At 47.7% G+C, this 22,611-nt stretch overlaps 2 protein-coding genes across 4 annotated transcripts in view; both read right to left on the bottom strand.

Moving 5' to 3' along the window:
- The window catches only part of CD81 (CD81 molecule), a 33,271-nt gene extending 31,430 nt beyond the window's left edge, over window positions 1-1,841 (bottom strand). The window contains exon 1 of the mRNA XM_032111043.1: window positions 1,705-1,841. Within this exon, the coding sequence (XP_031966934.1) occupies window positions 1,705-1,770 (66 nt within the window). The 5' untranslated portion in view covers window positions 1,771-1,841. The remainder of the gene's footprint in view (window positions 1-1,704) is intronic.
- Window positions 1,842-3,729: 1,888 nt separating this feature from the next.
- Window positions 3,730-22,611, bottom strand: part of TSPAN32 (tetraspanin 32) — a 44,969-nt gene continuing 26,087 nt past the window's right edge. For 2 of the 3 annotated variants that reach the window (XM_032113087.1, XM_032113088.1), the window contains exons 7-10: window positions 18,499-18,600; window positions 16,917-17,009; window positions 14,728-14,811; window positions 11,588-12,559 (exon numbers count right to left, since the gene is read on the bottom strand). In XM_032113087.1, coding sequence (XP_031968978.1) covers window positions 12,464-12,559; window positions 14,728-14,811; window positions 16,917-17,009; window positions 18,499-18,600 — 375 coding nt within the window. In that variant the 3' untranslated portion in view covers window positions 11,588-12,463. Of the gene's footprint in view, window positions 3,957-7,769; window positions 9,243-11,587; window positions 12,560-14,727; window positions 14,812-16,916; window positions 17,010-18,498; window positions 18,601-22,611 lie in introns of those variants that run through there. The other variant, XR_004240941.1, reaches the window with a different exon arrangement.

Genomic DNA, 22,611 nt, shown 5'->3' with positions numbered 1-22,611 from the left:
AAGACTTTGAGATGACCAAGTGATCTCACTGAGGAGTCGTGGCTGTGCAGAGTCCCCAGCATCCTTCCTGCCACCCAGGAGACCCTTCCTCCCTCGCAAGCACAGCCGGCAGCTTCTTTGACATGAATGGCAGGAAATCAGGACCAGAAGGGAAGAAAAAGCCCTGGGATAAGCACGATAACTCGGAAGGAACAACACTTCACAGACAATCCTATCCGCCTCCATCCTGCCATTTTAAGAGTGGAAGAAAAGGTTAAAACAAAACCAACCCAGAACTGTCCCACGTTCATGCAGCTGGCAACAGATCAGCAATTAACACCGTTGTCGTCAGAGCTTGTTATCTCCCCCTTGGCCAGCGTTATACCCAGAAACAAGGCGAAGAGGCCTGAAGTGAGCACCCACTTGGTTAAACCCTACACCTCCCAGAGGTGGGGACCCCCGCAAAGAGCTTCCCCAGGCACCCCCAGGGAGGAGTCAGCAGGCAGAGACTCCAGTCAGGCAGTGCAACTCCAGGTGCCCAAGCAGGGTTTACCCTGGAAGGCATCGGTCCCCTTCCCACCTCTCTAGCCCCCCCTTGCTATGTTTGCTGCTGTAAACGAGCATTAAGAAAAAAGAATCCCAAATCCTCAACAACAGAGCAGGGTGTCAGACAACGGGCACAGGGTATTGGACAAGGGGCATCCGAGCGGTGCCTTGCCTGGCAGGGTGGGGCTGGACTCACTTCCAAGACAAAAAAGCATTTCTTGGAATGGAAACCAGTGTACTTAAAACACGAAACCAGCAGCCTGCTCGGGCACATCTCGTTGCCCCCGAGCGCAGGAGAAGGGAGAGAGCGACTCTTGCCAGCCAACCTCGCGCTGCCGGAGGCTGTTTCTAATCGGGACAAACCTGGTTTGCAGGGAAACCGGGATACGCCGCCTGTTTGCTAAATTAGCCGCATGTCTAGATGGATTATTTCATGAGAAACTTTCTCAGGAAAGGCAGCCTCTTCAGCCTGGATAGAATTTGCATCCTAAAATAACTTCCCGGGCGGCGGGGGCAGCGGTCCCCGGCGCGGGGCCAGGGCGGCCGGGGCCCGGCTCTGCCGCCAGCGGCGGGGCGGGGGGCGCGGAGCCAGCCCCAAACCGCCCGTATTTGCTGAACGCCCCCTCGCCGGCAGGGCCGACGCCTCCCCTCCGCTCCCTCCGCCTGGCAGCATCCCTGCATCCCTCCCTCCTTCCCTCCCCGGCTGGGGAGCGCCGCTTTCCACAGCGCAGACCCGCGGCAAGAGGGGCTGCGGGAGCCTCCCCGCCCCGGCTCTGCCCCCCGCCCTTCCGCTCCGAAAGGCGCCCGTAAACATCTGTGGCGGCGGGAGGCGAGCATCTTAAAGGTGTTCTCCAACCATCCTACGGTTCTACCTCCCCCTCTGCATATCTATTGAAAAAATAGACATAAATAGATATACACGTACGATTACATACATACGCATGCATTAAAATAAAAAAGCAAAGGATAATCACCCTCTCCGTCCTTGAAAATTAAAAAAAAAAAAGGAAAAAAAAAACCAAACAAAAAAACCCCTAAGGCACATCCCAGACAGCAAGTCTCAATGCTGGGGGGCAAGAAGGAGGCTAAACCCAGGCGCAGGCAGACGAGCCATATTGCAGCCTCCTTATTTAAAGGCTGGGGGGCTCAGCCCCCGCTCCCCGCCGCCCCCGTGCTCACCCAGAAGATGAAGTTGAAGACGAAAAGGAGGTATTTGATGCACTTGGTGCAGCCTTCCACTCCCATGGCGGCGGCTCTCCCAAATCTGTGCTGCCAGGCTGACCGGGGCGGCGGCAGCAGCGGGCGCAGAAAACCCGCCCCGCTCCCCGCCCCGGACACGCCCCTGGACACGCCCTGGACACGCCCTGGACACGCCCTGGACACGCCCCTGGACACGCCCCTGGACACGCCCCTGGACACGCCCCAGGGGCGCGGGGCTGGTGCACGCACCCCCCTCGCCTTCCTGTGACTGGCGGTCGGTTCCTGTTTCCCCCCTTTTTTCTTCTTTTTTTTTCTTTTCTTTTTTTACTTTTTTCTTCCCCACTTATCCAATTTACATTTTGCCCCTAACTTCTCTTTTCCTTTTTGCTTTTCCCTCCCTTTTTCTATTTTCACTCTCTTCTCTTCTCTTCTCTTCTCTTCTCTTCTCTTCTCTTCTCTTCTCTTCTCTTCTCTTCTCTTCTCTTCCCCTTCCTCTTCCTCTTCCCCTTCCCCTTCCCCTTCCCCTTCCCCTTTTTTCCTTTCCTCTCTTTTTCTTTTTTCCCTTCTTTCTTTTATCTCCACTCATTTTTTTCTCATCTCTTCCCCTCGCTTTTCTTTTTTCCCCTTCTTTATGTGTTCTCTTACTTGTTTCTTTGTTTTCCCCTTTTTCTCGCCTTCCAGGGACAGCTCACAACAAAGTTTCCTACACACAAGTAGGAACCACGGGGGCAAGTGTTGGGGGGCTGTAGGAGCACTACCTCCCAAACCTGACCACCATCCCTTAAAACTCACTGCCTCCTCTTAAACATCACCAGGCAGCCTGAGGTGCAGGAAGAAACCTCTGTGAATAGATGCAGGGTGCAGGAGGTTTTGTATTTCTGTACAGAAAAGTTTGAGGGTGCACTCATGAGGGGATCCCACCTCCCCCACCAAAAGAAAGAACAAAGGACTTTTGCATTAATACTGTACAGAAAAGTTTAAGGGTGCACTCATGAGGGGATCCCACCTCCCCCACCAAAAGAAAGAACAAAGGACTTTTGCATTAATACTCTCAGTTTGAAATTCAGAGAAGCGTTTCCTCATTTCCCCTTCTAATTTTATCTCTAAATTTGCTCTGATGAACAGTTTTTGTCTAAGCTTGTGGCTTCGGTACTGCAAGCAATTGCATCAAGTTCAGTAGAACCACTAAGGATGTTTTCCCTTGGTTACTGGGTAACAAGAGCATCAGGGGGGCTTCAGGGCTGCACACCAAAGAGATGTGGGTCACACATATCAACAGGCTTGGGAATTTTAGTTAACCCCCTCCCCTCCCAAAGCTATGCAGTAGAAGCACGATGAAATTTCCCAAGCTTTTGGCGGAGATCCACTTTGGCCCACTTGCTGATCCCCAGAAATATAAATTGTTCTCACCCCATGTCATGCTTCCAGGAAGCTCATTCACTTCTCCAGGGGCAGAGTAGTAAGTCACACAAGCAGAGCATAAGAGGATGCCTGGAAAAGGCATCAGCGAGCAGCTCCAGCCAAGGTCAGCACCTCACCGAGCTAAATATGAACCTGGCACCCGCCCACAGCGTCGTACGTGGAAACCTGCCCTCTTCCAGCCTGGGCACTTTCCTCCAGTGAAGGATTTCAGGGAGCAGCTTCTGAGCCAAGTATTTTCACACTCTGATAGAGTCTTCCCAGCCATGCATCCCATAGTCAGGAATGAGCTGTTACCTATCACACATTTCCTACACACATATGTTGGAAACAAGTCAGCTTCCTCCAAAATCATCCCATTGCCCTCAGGGATGAGTTGGTCCAGGGCTTTGTCATGTTCATCAAAACTTTCCTTGCCCCTCAGTAACAGCCCATGCACTACACGGCAGCAGGGATCAGGAATGAATAGAAGTTGGCCCCGTTCCCTAATTACTTATGCTGAGTATGTCCCCGATTGTGGGCTTGCCATGGATTCATAACCCCTTTGTCTCTAAGCCATATTCACTCATCCAGACTTACCAACAAAGCTGGAGGTTCACCAGGCTATTTGTGCATGTAACTGCTGTCCCAAATTATCAGCATCACCCATCTGGTTACGGCAATAGCTCTAATCCTGTGTGCCTCCTGCTCATTGCTCCAAACGATAACAGCAGGATCCTGAAGCTGCTCACTTGCCACATCAGAGCATCCCATGATAGCCTTCATTCTGCACCTCCACCCTTTACAGCTATAAATAGTAAAACAAAAACACACTGCCACCAAAAAAAAAAAAAAAAAAAAAAAAAAAAAAGAAAAAGAGAAAAAAAGGAAAAAGAAAAAGGAAAAAAAGAAAAAAAGAACCTAAGTATAGGTCGAAGACAGGAGACTATATGAAACAAGAAGCCTCTTGTGCACTTAGGCAGCTGTTCCCAGAAAAACTCTTGGAGATGCTGCTTGGAGAGTCTGTGAGTGGGAGAGAAAGGAACCAGCAGCAGTAAGGCCTTCAGCAGCAGTAGCCCCACTGCCTATGAAGGAAAATGACTCTCAAATCAACTTTTGTGCACTGGAGAGCAGGCAACCCCAGCTGCAGTCACTGCCACAAGGTTGGCATAGAAACTGCTTCCAGGGAGTTTAGGATTGCTTTTTTGTTCCCCGCCCCCCCCCCCGGTTGTTTTGCTTTTCTTTTCTTCTGCCCTTTTTCCTCCTATGTTTAGGAGTGAAGGAAAAGGAAAACAAGAAATAAACCTTTTTGTATTCTCCAAAAATTGTATCAGCCAACAATTTGGTTTGGAGCCAACACAGTCCTGTTGCTGGGACCTTCCCTCAGGTTCTGTTGGAGCACGTGTTGCTCAGGGACAGCTGTGGCCCTGGCAGGGGCAACAGGGGCGCAGTCCCACCATCTCCTGCATCAAGAAGCTCCCACTCACAGCCTAAAGCCTACTGGGTTTAAACTGGCCATGCCAACAAAGTTTTCTTCAAAAGTTGGAAGTGGAAAAGGATTTTGAGCTTTGTCCTTTTGTTGTTGTTGTTATTTTAAGCAGCTCAGCTGGGTACATTTGAAAACTTTGGCCTTTAGGTACAGGAAGAAAAAAACCCATCCCCATAGCACAGTGACAAGATAATACATGCTGTTTCCCAGGACTATGTGTGATTTCAGGGGTTGTACATTCACTTGTCGTGTTTCAGACACATTTCTCACACTGCATTACTTGCTGTACAGCCCATAAAGTACCACAACTGCCTTCCCAAGCTCTCAGTGGTGTTACCACCTCTTTATAAATAAGTAAAGCTAATTTGCAAAAATTCAGTTCGTGTCTGGGTGTCACATGCCAGTATCGAGTGTGACTGCTATGAATAGGGCTGATGACTTCCCTCTTCAGGAGGAAAAGCTGGTTCGAGTGCTCAGGGCACGCAGTTGTTCCCAGAGCAGCCAGCTGCAGACAGGGCTGTGAGGAAGCTACCTACCTCCCCCCAGGCCTTTCATCACTCAAAGAAGAAAAATAAACTCTGAAAATGTTTTTTAAAAAGGCCTCCAAGCCCCAAATTAAAAAAATAAACCCATCCCGAAGCAGCCATTTGAATGTGCTTCTGCAACTGGGTTTGCAGGCAGAGTGAAGCAGCCGAGAGCGGAGGCGCTTGCAGTGGTCGTTTCTGTCTGTTGGGCTTGGGTTGTTGGGGCTTTTTGTGAACCTGCTTATATAAGTCAGTGTCATGCTTGTGGGTTTCGGCACCTCTGGGTATGACTCACCAGGGTCTGTTAGAGCAGATGCTGCCTCCCAGTCTAAGTTTAACAGGACATCCTTTACCAGAGGGACTCAGCAAACACAACCCCTGGGAATTTGAGCCTGCTTATCCCAGAGAGATGGCCACCTGCCTTCCAGCATCTTCCCCTTAAAACCTCTTTTGTTTTATAAAAAGTAAGGGAGGGGGATGAGGGGAGAGGACAGACACACATCCTCCCCACCTCTTACACGGGCCTGAAGAGCAGGCCACCAGGGCATGACTTGTTTACCATCAAGGCAGGCTCTAAACACCTACTGACCAGGGTCTCCCTGAGAGATTTGGGAGAGCAGATTAGAATCCCTCATCCACTGGGGATCACAGGATGCTGATGCGGTACTCCGGCTGCATGCCCTGGGCTTGCATGGCAATCCCCCTGCCCTCCTCAGCCAGCACAAAACTGACAGATAAACCATGGGAATAACATGCACGTCATCTTGCTGGTGAGGTCGTAGTCAGTTTTTAACCACTACTTCTTATTTTTAATGCAAAGTACAACAGAAATAGCCTGAAATTCCAATTTACCTCTGGTGGTAAAAAAAACAAACAACAACAGCATCACCAAAGATCTTTAAACAGGACATTTTGGAGATGCATGATAAGAAACTCAGAAATTCTTTCTGTGGGAGGCTAATAGTCCCAGAGCACACAGGGGTAACTTCCTGGGCAGCCAACACCCCACAATATTGTTTTTCAAGGAAGGGACTTGAGCAAGGGTAAACTGCAGTGTACCTACTGGCCGATGGCAATGGGAAGGTGGAGCTCCATCACCTCAGGAGAGATGTGTCGACACCCCTGGGGAGCCAGCCAAAGCCTTCATTTTGAGTAGAAAAAAAACAATATGAGGAATTTTATCCCCATATCTAAGGGGATATTTTCAGAATGCCTTTTCTGTGCCCCAGCAGGAGTGGCTGGTGCCTGCTCATCCAAAAATCCCCATGCCCACCTCTGCAAGTTAAGCCGTGACAGTCCTGGGGGTTGCACTTGCCTTGCTGCCTCAGGGGAGACGGATGCAGCAAGCAGAGACCTGTAGCTGAGCCTGAAGTTTCTGTTTCTAATAAACTCAACAAATGGTTCCCATCTGCCGGGGCTGTCTCCCTGCCATCTTTAAATATTTATATCAATGTATCTATGGTGATAGGTCAGGTTATATAAGCAGGGGGGGAAGGACAGCATCAGCTCCTGCTGGAGCTACAGCCGAGGGAGTAAAAACCCGAGCGGATTTCCCATCCAAGCAGACACTCTCTCTTCTCAGCTCATTGGCCCAGAAAGTGAACATTCATTTTTCTCAGGGCATCAGAGAGGGCTGAGCCACAGCTGGGCTGAGCTGCACTTTGGGAGGTGCCATGTGGGAGAGCAAGAGTCCAGCCCATAGATGCAGAGAGCTGTTATTGTATAATCAATGTATAATTCATTAGTAGGTATCGTTTATTGCTAATGTAACAGGGCTAAAAAGAGACCGAGCATGTCCGTGAGCAAGCTGCTGCATGCAGGGGTTAAACAATAGCACTCAGTGATCCTGAGGGGAGACAGGGGATTTTGTCTTGGGATAATATAAACAACCCGGCTAGCTGACTGCCAGTGACTCCAGGGTGAGCAATGCAGGAATATGCATCTTCCTGGCAAAAAATGCTGGGAAGGATCTTTCTTTTTTGCTTGCTGGAATCTAAGAGAATAGCAACTAGAAGACAGCAGGGCTTTAGCTCTTGGTGGGCACTTCCAGGCTCATCTGAAATTATTTCTCCCAAGGTGTGCCACTTCCTTGCAAGCTGAACAACCACCACATATTTCCCTTCTAGATAAAGAGGTGGGTTTTTTCCCCTTGACCCTCCTGGCAGGGGAATTTGCCTCCAGGTATAAATCTGTTTGATGGACCCCCAAATGCCAGGTGAGGAAGGTAGCAGCAGCTTTGTGCTGGGCGTGAGAGGCATGGCATGGTGGGGAGTGGAGTGGCTTCGCCAGCAGGCCTGCAATCAGTCATGGGTTTGGCAGCTCCAGCCAAAAACTGCAAAGAATGCATAGCCTGTGTTTTTCCAAAACAGCCTCCAAGACTTCTCCAGAGCTCTCCCTCTTCACTCCCATGCTCTTCCCCACTGTCCCACACATTGTTACATCTCTCAGTGCACAGGTGTGGTTCTTGCTGCCAGTTGCTCATTCTCCCAGAAGAGGAGCTACACAGTTAAGAAATAAATCACTTCTCACCTCAGTTGCGTTTTACTAACAGAGAGAGCTGCAATGACACTTCATGTGAAAGTTGCAGGATGTTTGTGATCTAACTGTGTATTCACAGCAGCTTCTGACCTTACCTGCTTTCAGCTGTGCTGGCAGAGATCTATGTGGGGCATCTTCCACCTCTGGCTGCATTTCTAGAAGAGAATTATAGCCAGCTGCTTTGCCAAATGCATTGCTTCTGCACCTGGTTAGAAAAACATGTGTCTATCAACTATTACTTCCAAATATATTTTGTGCGTCTGCAGCTCATAAACACAGCTTTACCTTGGCAGGAGATGGCTTCCTTACCACCCCAGCACTGCAAGGGTCCACCCAAATTTGCCAGCTTCTAAGGCTTTGGAAGGACTTGCTCAGCAGTGTCTTCTCTAGGAGCATGCTGCAGGCACGAATCCAAGCTGCATAGTGAAGGGGTTGCTGCACGAGGAAGTTGTATTTCAAGGACAGTGGGAACTCGCAAACACACGGTCAAAAGGGCAGGAAATAGCAAACCAGTTTGGAGTCAAGACAGCACAGCACAAAGCTGAAAGATTCTCACTCTCCTCGCCACCAAATCCCTGTAGAGAGTTACTGTATTATTTAACCTGTGCTTTCCACAAGTGCTCTGAGCATCATTCACTGCCATCAGAGCAGGCCTGGGAAAGCTCCTCTGGCTCATAAGCAAGCTATGGTCATGATGAGCCCCATGTAGGGTCTCTGTGGAATTGAATGTCCCTGTTGGTAGAACAGTACCTGAGCAGCGCATGGGCAGTGAAGGGTGGAGAGCAGCACAAAAAATGCTTGCTGCTGCCATGGGCTGATGCTCCCCAGCCCCACAGGTTTATAGGTAGCCCCAAAGGTTTATAGGTGGCCACACAGGCCAGAGCAACCTCACCTTATGTTGCTTCCACTTCCTGTGTCCTCAGATAGGGCTGGGGGTTTGTCTAAAGTAAAAGGAAAAAGGTAACTCATGAGCACAAACTAACGCATGCTCAGAGAGAGGCCAAACTGCAAGTGCCCAGGTAACCTTAGTGGAAATAAGTGATAATTGCTGCAGCTTAATTGACAATTAGCTGGAGCCAATTCACAATTAAATATTTAACTTTGCACCTTCAGTCTGTAAATTCTATTTTTTTTTCCTCCTGTATATGCCTACATAAATAGGATTTCTTTCCTAGCAGAGTGTGAGTGTTGACATGCTTATAACAAACAGCTTCCTCTAGAGCAAGCCCCAGGGAGGCTCACTGCTCTGCAGGTGTTTCCTAGTCTGGCTGCCGGCTTGCATCCCCAATGATCAGCTCCATGCTCTTCTCCCAGAAAAATCTCTCTCTTGCTCTTCTCAACACTGTGTAAATCTTGGCACCACTTATCAACAAGTTCCTGGGGTTTTGCTCTGGTTGCACAAGAGCTGTAATTTGCCCCTAGCCAGCAGAAAATCAGGGACTAGTAAGTGCAAAAACATTCATTGTAGTACAGGGATTTTTTGTTGGCAGAGGTGTAAAAACACTGTGTAACACTCACCCACCCTCCAGGTTCCGTCCAGCCATCCCTCGGTGCTGCCACTTCTACAACTGTGAACAAAATGTTAACACTGCACATTTCTGTAACAGGTTTCTAAAGATCAAGGAGCTGAAGGTATCCACTTTTCTGCTGCTGAAAATCACAGTGGGATGCTATCACAGGGTGGCAGGAGCCCCTGCTGCTACACACAACACATACTCTGGGAGAAGAGTGTGTCCCTCTGGGCATGGTTCTGTCACCTGCCCATTGAAGGTGCTGCTCCCTGCAAGGGAACTCCAGCAACCAGTGAAATGGGAATAAAGCTCATGAGATGGCCAGTGACTAGACATACTCTTCTCCCAGAGCTTGTGTTGTGTGTAGCTCCTGCTGCCCTGCAATGAAATCCTGCCGTAATTTTCAGGAGCAGAAAAGCAGATATCTTCATCATGTGTATGCTACTCCTGTCCATAACTATGCCTTTACACTAAAAACTGACCTGGGAAGGTGGAGCACCTAAAGCTTGAGCAGTCCTGGTGGTGATGCTTTAACAGAGATGTTTTGTACACATTGATGAGGCTTGAGCAGGTAACCCACACGGGTAACATTGACTCCACCAATTTGTTTGTCCATGATGTTTTTTGATATGGCAGAATAGCAGCAGTTAACCAGCCAATGCAGAGAAGTGGGCAAAACCTGACTACCTAATTCTTTAAAAAGTGAAACCATAGAGAGTTCTTCATTACAAATACTCTGGTCTTTACAGCTTAACCATGTCCTTAAGTGTTTTTCCTGCCTCAGCTCCCATTAGTCCCTGAGAAGTACCTGCCTGCTGTCCCATCAGCTGGCTGAGGGTGGGATGAGGCTGATGAGCTGCTTCCTTTCCTCCAAAGGACCAATGCCATCCTCTCCCTCCAGCACACTGATGGGACAGGCGAGCACCAGCTCCCTGGGGAGCATCTCTTCCCAGCACTGAAAGAATTACTGAGTGCCCCCATGATGCAAACCCCCAAGCAATGCAGGCAGCTTCAGGCACGGCAGAAAAAAGAGGAGGAATGGTGGCCTTTTGCAAGAAATTAATCTTTATTGAAGCAATCATGAGTCACAGGAGCTGCCAGCTGGCCTGAGGAATAACAATAGCAGGGGCCTGACAGTAGCAGCTGGAGCTCACAAGGGAGATTGTCTCTTTCCAGAGAAGAATATATGTGATAATACATATACACGTATAAGTGAGTATTTCCCCACCACTAAAAAGTGCGTATGCTGGGAAGTGCATATCGCACCCGAATCCCTGCCAGACTGAGGTGTGTTGGTGATTGCCAGGAGGTAGCTTGAGTATTACACTGGGGCAGTTTGAACTTCATCCTGCTTCCAGTGAAGTCAACAGTGAAGCTCTGCTGGTTCCAGGGGAGTGGAATGAGAAGTGACAGCCCTCTCTGAGCCCTCCGCAACTCTTTCCAATGCAAGGTATTTGCAGCCCATGTTAAAACACCAGCCAGGTGCTGTAGGCTGTACTGCTGTTCTTGTTCTTCGTGTACTGCTGTGCACATGCAGCAGCCCCTGCCTGAGGGCCAGGACCTGTCCTGAACATCAACACGGAGTTTTCCATATTCATCTCAGTAAACAATTGCTACTTAAAGTTTTTCATGCCTAAAAGCCACTATGTATGAGAGGAGTGAAAGCTGTTGCTGGTTCAACAGACATTTCACACGGCCATATAATTTACAGCAGGTGCTACATCCATTGCAATGATGGGTTTCAGCTCAGAAGTGGCTCTGCCTCCTTGCCACGAGGGCAAAGCACACCAGGGAGCTGTTGTTTCAACTAGACTGACAGCCTTTTACAAATTCTGTTTATTATTGATAAGGTGATGTAAAAAAGACGTGGAGTTGGACATTGCATTGTTTGACCTGGCTGGAGATCAGTCCTGTTCTCTTAAAGATTTAAACTTCTGTTTGTGTGTGTAATATCAAAGTCCTTTTACCACAGGAGCACAGTGGGTTAGTGAAGCCAGATAAACACAGAGCTGGGGCCAGAACTTACAGAATCACACAATCAGCTAGGTTGGAAAAGACTTTGGAGATCATCAGGGTCAACCTATGACCTAACAACACCCTATCAACTAAAACATGGCACTGTGTGCCATGTCCAGTCTTCTTTTAAACACCTCCAGGGATGGTGACTCCACCACCTACCTCCCTGGGAGCCCATTCCAATGCTCAACCACTCTTTCTGTAAAGAATTTTTCTCTAATGTCTAGCCTAAACTTCCCCTGGCACAGTTTAAGACTGTGTCATCTCATCTTGTTGATGGTTGCCTGGGAGAAGAGACTGACCCCCACCTAGCTACAACCTCCTTTCAGGCAGTTGTAGAGAGTGATAAGGTCTCCTCTGAGCCTCCTTTATTCCAGGCTAAATAACCCCGGCTCCCTCAGCCGACCTTCGCAGGGTTTGGGTTCTAGACCCTTCACCAGCCTTCTTGCCCTTCTCTGGATCCATTCAAGCATCTCAACACACTTCCTAAATTGAGGGGCCCAGAACTGGACACAGCACTCAAGGGGCGGCCTAACAAGCCCCTGTGAAATCAGTGTGGTATCAAGATTTAGGAGGCTGACTAAATCCTAAGAATTAAAAAAAAATGTTGTATTGCATTAGCAAGGAGGAATAACAGAGAAATATGTCCTTCTGTTGGTCAGTTGTTTCAAAGCTCATTCACTATTTTCTGACTTTTTGTCCTCATCTCTACCAAAAGTTATATAAATCTGGCAATGTTTGAAAATGGGAAAACCAGCTGAATTGGATGCCTATGTACCCCAGCATGATCAGAAACATGCCCAAAGTTAATCATTGCAAGCGTTCGGGCTGGCAGAGCACGCTTCCCATCAGCAGCGACACACTTCCTGTCATTTATTTACTGATAGTGCAACATTGATCCTGGGCTGCGATCCAAAGCCATCTTCCTAGAAACATTGCACCTTTGGGGGTCACAGGGAACTGCTCAGATGACAGCACGAGAGAAGTTTGGTTTAACGCTGTGATTTTTGCTGGGCTTTTCTCCCCATTTTGTTGTAAGGGGCTCTTTGTGTTCTTCTTGTGGAGCCACAGCCCACATGTCTCCCGGCAAGGGAATCTGCATCTCCGAGCCCAGTAGTAGTGCAGGAAAGGGAAATATGTGACACACATCCCACCACCTGACCCCAGGCAATACCTTCCCAGGGGATTTTGTGGGTGACTCCAGACATCTTCCTGTGCCAAGAGCTGGCTCTGCCTGGTAGTGATGCCCAGGCATCAGGTTTCTACCTCTCTCGCAGGATGTATTTGCCTTTCCGGTATAGGTTGCTGCTGAAGTGGATGGAGAAGCAGAGGAATGAAGTTAGGATCATCCCATAAACCTAAAGGGAAATAAAGGGGACAGGCATACAATTAAGTTTGTAACTGATTATGATGCTCCATCTGTGCAAATAAGTGGTCATAAATATTGCCTGTTGTCACATTTTTCTGAAGAGAGCTGGTTTTCAGTGAAGTGGTGAACACCATTTCTGACATGGGAGTTAAAAAAAAAGCAACACACGGTTAAAACATCTGATTGGAATTAGCACGGCATAGCTCAAACCTGGCCCTAAAAATACCAAGAAATAAGACGAAACCAGGAAACTCAGATTTCAGTTCCTGCCACAGAACATTCCCCTATGCAAACAAACATCTCTCTCTCATAATAATAGCCTTTTGTAAAGGTACCATAGGGAGAAAAAACCACAACACCCATGTATTGTTTGAAGTAAAAACCCCAACAAAACAAACAAACAAACAGAGCCCTAAGCCAACCCCAAACAGTTATGAATGCAGAGGACAGTGTGCTTCCTGTCTATTGTGATACTCTGCCTAGTGTATCACACATCAGGATTAACACAGGCAACGTATCCAAGGTAAGGCTGCTGTGGGAAGGATAATGAGGGCTGTAACAATGTGCTCTTTCCTAAAGCATGCCCTAATGTGCTAGTGCCTTTGCTTGCAGCTTGATCTGGGGATGTGTGTGCACTGTTGGCTGAGGGACAGCGACATCACAGCAGCTATAGCCCTCTTTACGTGCTTCCCTTGCATCCTGCCATCATAATAGTGAACCGTGCAGTGAGATTTCCTCTAGCACAGCCTTCAAAGACAGCTGCCTTATCTGGCTATAGCATCAAGCTGTGAAAAAAGTATATCTATTATAAAAATGCTCCCGCTTCTATCTAAATATAGCTGCAGTGAAATTCTCCCTGTGCTTGAGAAAAATTGGAAAGTGACACCAAGTATTCACACATGACTTTACATTTACAGCTCCATAGCAATGCCTGATGGTTTTCCTAAATTACTGCTAGCAGTATAAAATACAAATTTTTTGTTCCTCTGGGTTTTATTTAGATGGAGAATAATCTTCTAATCCATAATGGTGCCAAGGTGAACACAAGGCATAAAATGATCTCCAAACACACTTTTAGTCAAGAAGGGTCATCCCAGCTGGGGAGCAGCATGGAGATATCACAGCAGATCAAACCTGCCTTCATGGTGGAGAAAGGAGTCTCCTGGCACATGCTCTTTTCTGGTGTGCATCACCACATGTGCAGAGTCCCTGTGTACAGGTAATTACAGTGATACACCTCTGCCAAGCAGTGGGTGGGCAAACGAGAAGGCTGATTTTAATTAGTGGCCCTCTCCAGCTCCAAAGAGACCACGCCCATGCAGCCCCTGAGTCCCTCACCATTGAAAGACACGCTCCTCTTGCAGCATTTAATTTTTTCTTTTGTTGCCCCCCAAATAGGAATCAAATTAAGTTCAGAGCCTTTCTACACAAGCCATACTCTGAAGACGATTTCACCCCTCCTCTGCATGTTACTCCTTCAAAGACAGAACCTGGGGGCCCAGACAACACACTCTTCCCCTCTCTTTTGCAGCTTGCTCTTTATGAGCCTGTGATTGACGCACCCATTGCCTGAGATGAATCTTATCAGCTTCATTAGTGGTCATTAATAGGATGAGACCATCCCTTTCTGCACAGCTCTCCATCTCCACTGCTGGTGCTCAGTAGTTTTCAAGACCTTCCAGCTCTGGCTGCACAAGCGACTTCCCAGGTTGATCTAGGAGGCAGCAAGTTTCCTAAAATATGGAGGCTTTACTGCATCTCCTTTTCTACCATTGCTGCTGGCTTCCTACATAATCCACAAGCCCCCAGCGAGGTGACATGACCTCTCACTAACAGATGAAGTCATGTAGGCAAGCCTGAGTGGATGAAATGCAAGTGCTGGTGCATCCTGCTCCCTGCTCCCAGTTGCCATGCCTTGCTTGGGCACAAAAACCATGCATCGAGGCTATTCCTGCAGGAAAACCCCTCCACCTATCAGCCTGGCCAGGTTGCTGACCCTTTCCTGATTTCCATGTTGGAATCCACCACTGCTTGTTTCTCTGCTGCCAGCCTCCAAAATCACCCCAAATCCTAGCTTCTGGGGGCTAATTTAGGATACTTTTCCCTCACTGGATCCTGCCTTTCAGAGCCAAAATGTGAAAGGACAGACACTGTTACCGTGAAGCCAATGGCGATGCCCAGGAGCGAGAAGACAAAGTCCATGTGCTTCTTCAGAAAGTCCTGCATCTCTCGCAGGCAGTCCTGGGAGGAGAGAAACAAACACTCCTTGCAGCACAGCAGCAGCTTGGTGGGGGGCTTTATCCCCACAACAGCACTTCTGCAGCCTCAGAGAGGAAAGGAGGCAAGAAAGGGGTGCAGCATTGTGCAGCTGGGCAGTTCTCCCTTTTTCTGCTGCTGCTGCTGCAGCTTGGGAAGACAAACACCTGTGGTGGCTTTTCTGTTACTACAACACGCCAATGATTTTACTGGTGCGATGCCTTTTGGACTGTGGGGGATGTGTGCTTAAGAGTGGTCATGCAAAAGCTTTTTTCTTTCCACCCACTGAAAAACGGGAAGAAGGAAATGAAAAGATAGAAAAGCAGAGCACACCGTGATGCCAAATGCATTCCCCAAGGTTACTAATGAACAGCTCGATTTTGCGAGGTGCTGCAAGTATTAATATACATTAGCCTTAAGCATGCCAATGGCCCCACAGAAATCCCAGCGCTGTTAGCCAAGAGAGCCATTTCAGAAACGCAAGAGCATGCCCTTGATGAAGGGATTTGCAGAGCGAGGAAAGAGCGCTCAAAGCCAGGAGTGAACGCAGCGCAGCCACCAAAGCCTGCAGTTTCCTGTTTTACACAAAGCACATCCTCCCACCCACTTCCCCAGTGAGGGAAACGCAGACCACTAAGTGGGAGCGATGGAGTCGCCATACGGTGCCCAGCTTTGTTCCGCTCTCCCTTCCTGCTTTTTGAGCCGAGTTCGGCCCTGCCCTGGGATGAGACATTCCTGGAGGCTGTGCTTTGAAATGCTGCCCTGTGGGCTGACGTGTGCCTGTGCATCACGGGTGCTGTTAGCACTTGACATCTTCACCTGACAACGATGGGACCCTGGGAGTGTTTGTAGCACTGTAGCAGTGTGGTTTTGTTTTTCCTAGAAACACCCTATATTGATGCTGGTGGCTTTAGCTACTCTGGTGGAAGAAAAATAATCGTGCATAGATTTGCTCGGAGAGTATGAAGTTGTAGTTTCAGTGCACAACAGTCTAATACTGGTGGCTTCTCCAGCAGCCTCACTGAGGTACTTGAAAGAGGAGGAATGAAGCATGCTTGAGGAAGCTACTGCTGGGCATCATCACCCTGCTTCGTGAGTTTCTCATTTTAATACCTATTTAATGCCCCGTGAAAAAAGGAATTACATCAAATTCCACGTTTGCTGTTAGTGGAACACATTTTAAGTGTCAGAAACGTGTCACATGGAAAAGTCAAACAATTTTTTTGTGCTCTGATACATGCCTGTGATATCTCACACTCTGCATGCACAGGAGATGAACAGGAAGCTGGAGGGAAATGACAGGCTGCAGAAGCATTTTGAAAGCTTTCTAAAGCACTGAAGGAAACTGCATCTGTAGGTCTGAGAGCTGCTGATCCACCAGGGCTCCTCCTCCTAATTCACAGAATCATAGAATGGTTTGCATTGGAAGGGACCTTAAAGATCTCATCTAGTTCCAACCCCCCAGCCATGGGCACGGACATCTTTCCTTAGACAAGGTTGCTCAAGAGCTCCATCCTGGGCGGCCTTAAACACTGCCGGGATGGGAAATCCACAAATTCTCTGGGCAACCTGTTCCAGTGCCTCACCACCCTCACAATAAAGAAATTTTTCCTAATATTTAATATAAAACTACTGACAGGTTCAAGACATTCCCCCTTGTCCTGTCACTATGCCCTCCTGCAAAAAGTCCCTCTCCATCTTTCTTGCACCTTTCTCCCTTCAGGTACTGGAAGGACACAATTAGGTCACCCCCATGCTGTCTCTTTTTCAGGCTGAACAAAAACAATCCTCTCAGCCTTTCCTCACAGGAGAGATGCTCCATCCCTCTGCTTATATTGGTGGCCTCCTCTGGACTTGCTCCACCAGCTTGATGTCCTTCCTGTGCTGGACCCCAGAGCTGTGCACTAGTCCTGTACTGTGTTCAGTGTTATTGAAACAACAAAACCCCAACAAAACAAACCCCAACCCGTTTCAACCCCAAACCATGAAAAAGCCACAATTCTCATTAACACTTTAGCACCAGTGAGGTTTTGACAGCTAGGAAGCAGAGGCACAACCCCACTATGGCGTGGGAGAAACCTTTCCCTTACCTTTCCTTCATCGTGCACCTGGCTGGGTGGGCACGTTTTGTGCTCAACATTGGTTGTGTCCCCAAAAGTAGAGTGCTTCCCACAGCACAGGAACTGGAAGAGAGGGAGAAGTTTGCCAGCTGCTTGCCAGGGCTCTCCCCTTGCTACCAGCTGCTGCAGTAGGAGGTGCTGGCAATGGGCCCCTGATGCCCCAGGCAGAGCCACCCAACCAGGGTAGCAAGGAGCAAAGCATGCAGGAGTCCACAACTGCAGCAATGCAGGCTAAAGTCAGGGGAGGTGGATGGATCTGGCCTCCAACTTGCTCAGGCTCCCCCAGGGCTGCTGCCTGGGACTGGGGCCAAGCCCTCCCTTTGTGGTCATACTAATGCTCACTGTGGCTGCTCTGGAAAACCCAGGAATGCAGAGACTCATGTTTCCAGTGATTGTTATGGGCTGGGGGGATCCCCAGCCACACCCACCATGGAGCTGGTTTCCTGTAGCTGTGGTGCACTGGACAGTTTGGAGCTCTGGCAGAAGGGAAAAAAAATAGGAGAAGAAGGACTGCTTCTCCACTAATTCAAGTGGCTAAAACAAGCAACTGGTGAAGCCAGGCATTGTGCCTGGTTCTCCTTGTCAAATGGGACCCTGGGAGTGCTGCTCCACAACCCTAAGAGCAAGCACTTCCATGCTTGGCCATGGCTCTGAGGGCTACCACCACCACCACTGCAGAGGAACATTTGCCCTCTTCCGTGTTTTGAGAAGCACGGATAGAAACAACTTTGAAAAGTACTTGTTGTGATGATTTAAGAAAACACAGAAGGATACAGGGAGTTGCGTGGGAGGTGTCTGGAAACAGCTGAGCAGAGCTGACCTTCCCATCCAGCCTTGCTGTGTGCCATGAACTCACTCCCCAAACAAGCCCTGCTGCGTGAGGGAATGGCATCTCCTTTACTCAGCAGGGACTCGGGAGTTTCTCACTATGGGAGACATCCTCACTCATCTCCTGTGGCTTCAGGGGCAAGTGTCCTCCCTGTGCTCTGAGTAACCACCCTTGCTCACCTGCTGAGCTACAGAGAAGTCCTCTATGCCAAAGGCATCCTGGGTGGTGGTTTTTGGGAGCCTGAAAGCAGTCTCCAGCTCTGTAAGAGGCCACATAGCCTCCAGTACTCCTCAGACACAGGCTTGAGGGTAAATAGGAATAACCATATGCAAATATTACTGCTGGAGTATGTGGAAATCCTGCCCTCTCTACTTGACTGCTTGTACACAGTCTCGCAGCACAGATAGGGAGCAGGGCACAGGGGCTCCTGAGACAGAAGATACTATGGCAGCTGCAGTGCGGCAGCTTTGTAGATGTTGCACCACAGTGATGCTCAGAGAGGTGACCCTTTCTTCCTGTTAATAATCTGGTTGGTCAGACCTGGGAAAGAAAGAATGGGAAGGGAGGAGCAGACTCCACAGCAGGCTGGAAGACTCGGTTCTTGAGGAAAAATGGCATTGCAGCATTCACAAGGCAGAACACAGGTGTCAGCCCCAGCCTGCCAAAACCCTTGGGAAGATACCCCAGGGCAAGGTTTTCTGCTGCAGGTGAAAGACAACTTACTGCTTCATGGATGGCAGTCAGCTCGCTCCTCCTGAAACTGGAGGTGTTCCTCCTCACCTCCTCGTACACAAAATCGTACACATCCATCATGCTGTCTTCCACCTGCAATGAAAGCAGAGGTCTGTACATACAAAACATTGATTGCAGTCGTCTTTGGAGGGAATTGTGCTCTGCCTGATTTCCACAGAAGTTCTCCCAGGTATAGCAATACAAGCAGTGCATCTACTAAATGACTCCCAGGCAGCAGCAGGAACTGGTATGTGACCCACCATACACTAAGGAGCCGGGGTCTCACCAGCTGATGGCTGGAGCTTTTGTCCATTTTGGATTTAGTGTCAGAGAAGAACTTGGGTGCCTGCGACCAGTGTGCCTCTGAGTCCCTCTGCCAGGCAGGGCTGATGCCATCTCCCCATCCTGAAGGTGGTACTGGGAGGACAGGCCCACGTGACCATGAGATGCTAAAATACAAAGGTGAGAGGACCTCACAGGGTTAGTATTATCTGAGTTGCAGAGCCATTTCTCTGAACAGTCAAAAAAATAACAGGAGTGATTCAGTGGTGAGTCAGACCCTAAATATTTACCAAATGTGTGAGAACTTGAAGCTTGACAGATCCCAGCCAACTCCTGCTCGGGTGTCAGAGGAAAAAAAAATATGACAGTTGCCTTCAGTGCCTGGAGTCAAAACCTTATTTCTTCCTTTCATATTCCCTTGCTTCCTTAGCAGCACCACTCTGAGTGGGCCTGCAGGCAGTGCTTGTCTTTCGAGAGGGAAAATCAATGGGAGAGACAGGCAGAGCGGGTGGCCACACAGGGAAGTCTCTGGGAACAGAGCCATCTCTCAGCAAGCCTTTGCAGCTCAGTCTAAGGGTACACACTTAGAAATTACTCTAAGGAATAAAACCCCAGCACTTCCTGCATAGGGGTGAAACCAGGATCATTCATGGTGGTTACATCTATTACTGCAATATTGCTTTGTCCTGCCCAGCTCTCCAAACTGCAAGCAACAAACAGAGGGTGATAATCAGGGAGAGAGGGGTTGAGAAGATTACTTGTGTCCAGATTGGCTCTGTGCCTCCAGGAATAGAGTTTGAAGGCACACATCAGAAGATTTTCCATGGCTACCAACATGGCATAAAAGTAAGAGTACTCAGTCACAGACAGGGCTCAGATATTAGAGGCTAAATACTCCAAATACGAAAAAAATACTCCACAGCAAAATGTGTGACACTGAGCTGTCCCACACAGGTGAGGAAGGAGGATGCTCCTTTTGTCCCCCTGGTGTATCAGAGTGCATAAAGTGGGGTGGGTGCAGCAGTAAGACCAGATTTCTAGATGACTTCTGCACCAACCTTCCCCACAGCAAACCTTAAAACCCAATAAAAAGGAAAACATCCAAGCTTTTCTAACTTCTTGTGGGCCATGAAATAGCTTTCCAGAAGCAGCAATTAAATAAATGGATCCAATAAAAAGAACGTCCATTTCCACTGAAGAATTGGATTAAGAATAATGAAAAAAGAATAATCTTTTGAGCTCCTCTTGTGGAGAAAGGAACAACAGAGCAGTGGGCTTCTTAATGTAAGAGATTATTACCTTTTAAATATCCTGATCCCAGTTTAACATGCAGGAATAAAAACTATTTTGTGCTGTGACAACATACATATGTGTTTTGGTAAGGGAACAGTGCTGCCTGTGCATTTTTTGTCTTTTCACATTTACCGTGAGGGTCAGGATGCTGAGCTTTCGCCCAAAAGACCTCAATTTGGATGACTTAAAAAAGAAAAAAAAAAGAAAAAAAGGTTCAAGCAAGTGGCTATGTTCAAACAAGGGTTCAAGGGTTAAAAGCAATCCAGAAATTTAACTACTTCTAAAGGTCTCCTGAACGCTGGGCCAGGAAATATTGGGAGAGCTGTTTGAAGGATAAGAGTGGATAGGAAAGGACTGAACGAACAAGAAGCCCATAGCAAAATTATGGCTGAAAATTATTCTAGCTGTTGGAAACAATAATGGAAGAAACCACAAGCAGTCATCATTTCACAGCCAGCTCAGCTACAGTGATGGAGATGATGATGGTAATCTCCAGGTACAAAATGACTGCTAAAGACTTCAACTGCACCATTTCTGAGCTTGCTTGTGAGCTGACTTCTCAGTTACCTCCTGATTTTTTAATTTTCATTTTGTCAAGCAGCCTCCAAGAGCTAAAAACACGAGGCACTAAATGGAAAATGTTTAATAGCAATAATTTCCTTTTAGAATATGTGTCTGGGCAAGCCTAAGAGTACAATTTGCTGATTAGTCATTCTCAGCATTTCTATCTAGCAATTATATCTAGCATTTATATCCAGACATCATCTGAACAGGCTATTCAGATCCTAGTAAGGGAATATCAAACTCTAAATCCATTTTTTAGAGAGGGAATTGCTTGTAGTTCCTCCACATCATCTTTCTGATTTTTGCTAGGATCATTTGATTCTGGAGGGAAAAACTGCTGTTTTCATAAAATACAGCAGCCTGTTTTCAAAGACTACTGCAGACAGCTTTCTCATTTAAATATTTCAGAGGTGGATATATAGTAAAATATCTCAGTATTTATCACTGGCTGTTTCCTTCTGTGCAGAAGACTGTGCCACAGAGCATACAAGAGGTCTGGTTTAATAAGAGAAGACATAGGAGAGCAAAACATCACACTTTGCTGCCTGGGATGGGGTTATGTTTATACTCAGAGCTGCAGCCAAGCTCTGAAGCACCGGTCATGCACGGCAGCATCTATCCAGCCCAAAATGTCGTGCTCGCTCATGCATGCCTGATGATGTAAGAATTAAAACCTGAAAGTGTGAGACAGTCACCAGGTGGTTTCATGACTTAACTGCAACATTGCTACATCCAGCAGAAGTTCAGCCCCGTATTTTCCTTTGATCCAGCTCCTAACACAGTAAAGATCTAGACTGCAGCACTGCTTTGTACTCAATTGCCATCCTCAACAGATTCCCATCACACTCTTCAACTTGAAGTTGATGGGCAACTTCAGGTCCATTCCCTCGATATAATTCTTTTTCTGTGTCTTACACCAGTTGCTGGGGGAAAAAATATTCAAAATAATCAGGGTGCTTTTGGTCATGGTTAAGCAAGAGGATGCCTTTTGAGTTTGAGTGCTTACACTGATACTGTTAATAATGAGCTTTAAGATAAAGAGCTGCACTCCATCACTTCAACAGTACTTAGCATGCAATGGGCTGATACAGCCGGAGAAGAGAAAGTCCATCTGCTTTTTGAAAGGTCTTACACTCCTCCCACACACAAGCATCATTATGGTCAAGTGGATTTTCCTGTTCCTGGTGACCTGCTGTGATCCACTGCTGGAGGAGTTCTGCTGGACAAAGCTCTCCCTTGGAAGGGGACTGTACCTGCAGTGCTTGTCAGTAAGAAACACCAAGAGCTGAAGATAAAGCCTCAGCTGGACTCCGGTTAAGAAAAATCTCCAGCTTGAGTGATATGGAGGTTACACCTTACAGAAATTCTTTTCTTGGAAGAAGCTGGGTGAAATGTTCCAGCTCTAAATCAGGTAAACAATTGCTGCCTCCCACTTCTTTCTGCTTTCCTTAATGAAATATTCATTTAGGAATGATATTGATGGGCTGCTGGATACAACAAATGGACAATCACCACTGAAATTGATGCAGCTGACTCCAACTGACTTAGTAAGTACCATTTTTCACCTAAAGTAAAAGAAAAGAGGAATTCTGAGATTGTTTATCATCCCCTAAATCCTTTACCCCCAAGAAGCAGAATGTATGACTGCAGGAAGACATGTACTCCAAGCAATTAGAGTTCTTGCCCTTGGCTATTGAAACCAAAGCAAATTTCCACCTTACCTTCTTCAAGAGGAAAATTGACATTTCTGACTTAGGTTATTTATCAGGATAATTTTTACCTGTAAATGGATTTGGAACAGAAAGATGAGACAAGGTCTGCCTTGTTCCTGATCTCTTTGCAAGCAAAAGGTGCCAACGAGTCCCAATCCAGCTGCCAGTGAATACCTGTGCCTAGGCAACCTGGAAGTGTCAATTAGGTGGAAACCACTGTAGACTTGTACCAAGAGCAATGGTCTGAGTCTTA

Source organism: Corvus moneduloides, chromosome 6 (assembly GCF_009650955.1).
Source record: "Corvus moneduloides isolate bCorMon1 chromosome 6, bCorMon1.pri, whole genome shotgun sequence".
NCBI classification, from domain to species: Eukaryota; Metazoa; Chordata; class Aves; order Passeriformes; family Corvidae; genus Corvus; species Corvus moneduloides.
This window is presented reverse-complemented; position numbering and strand designations above follow the sequence as displayed.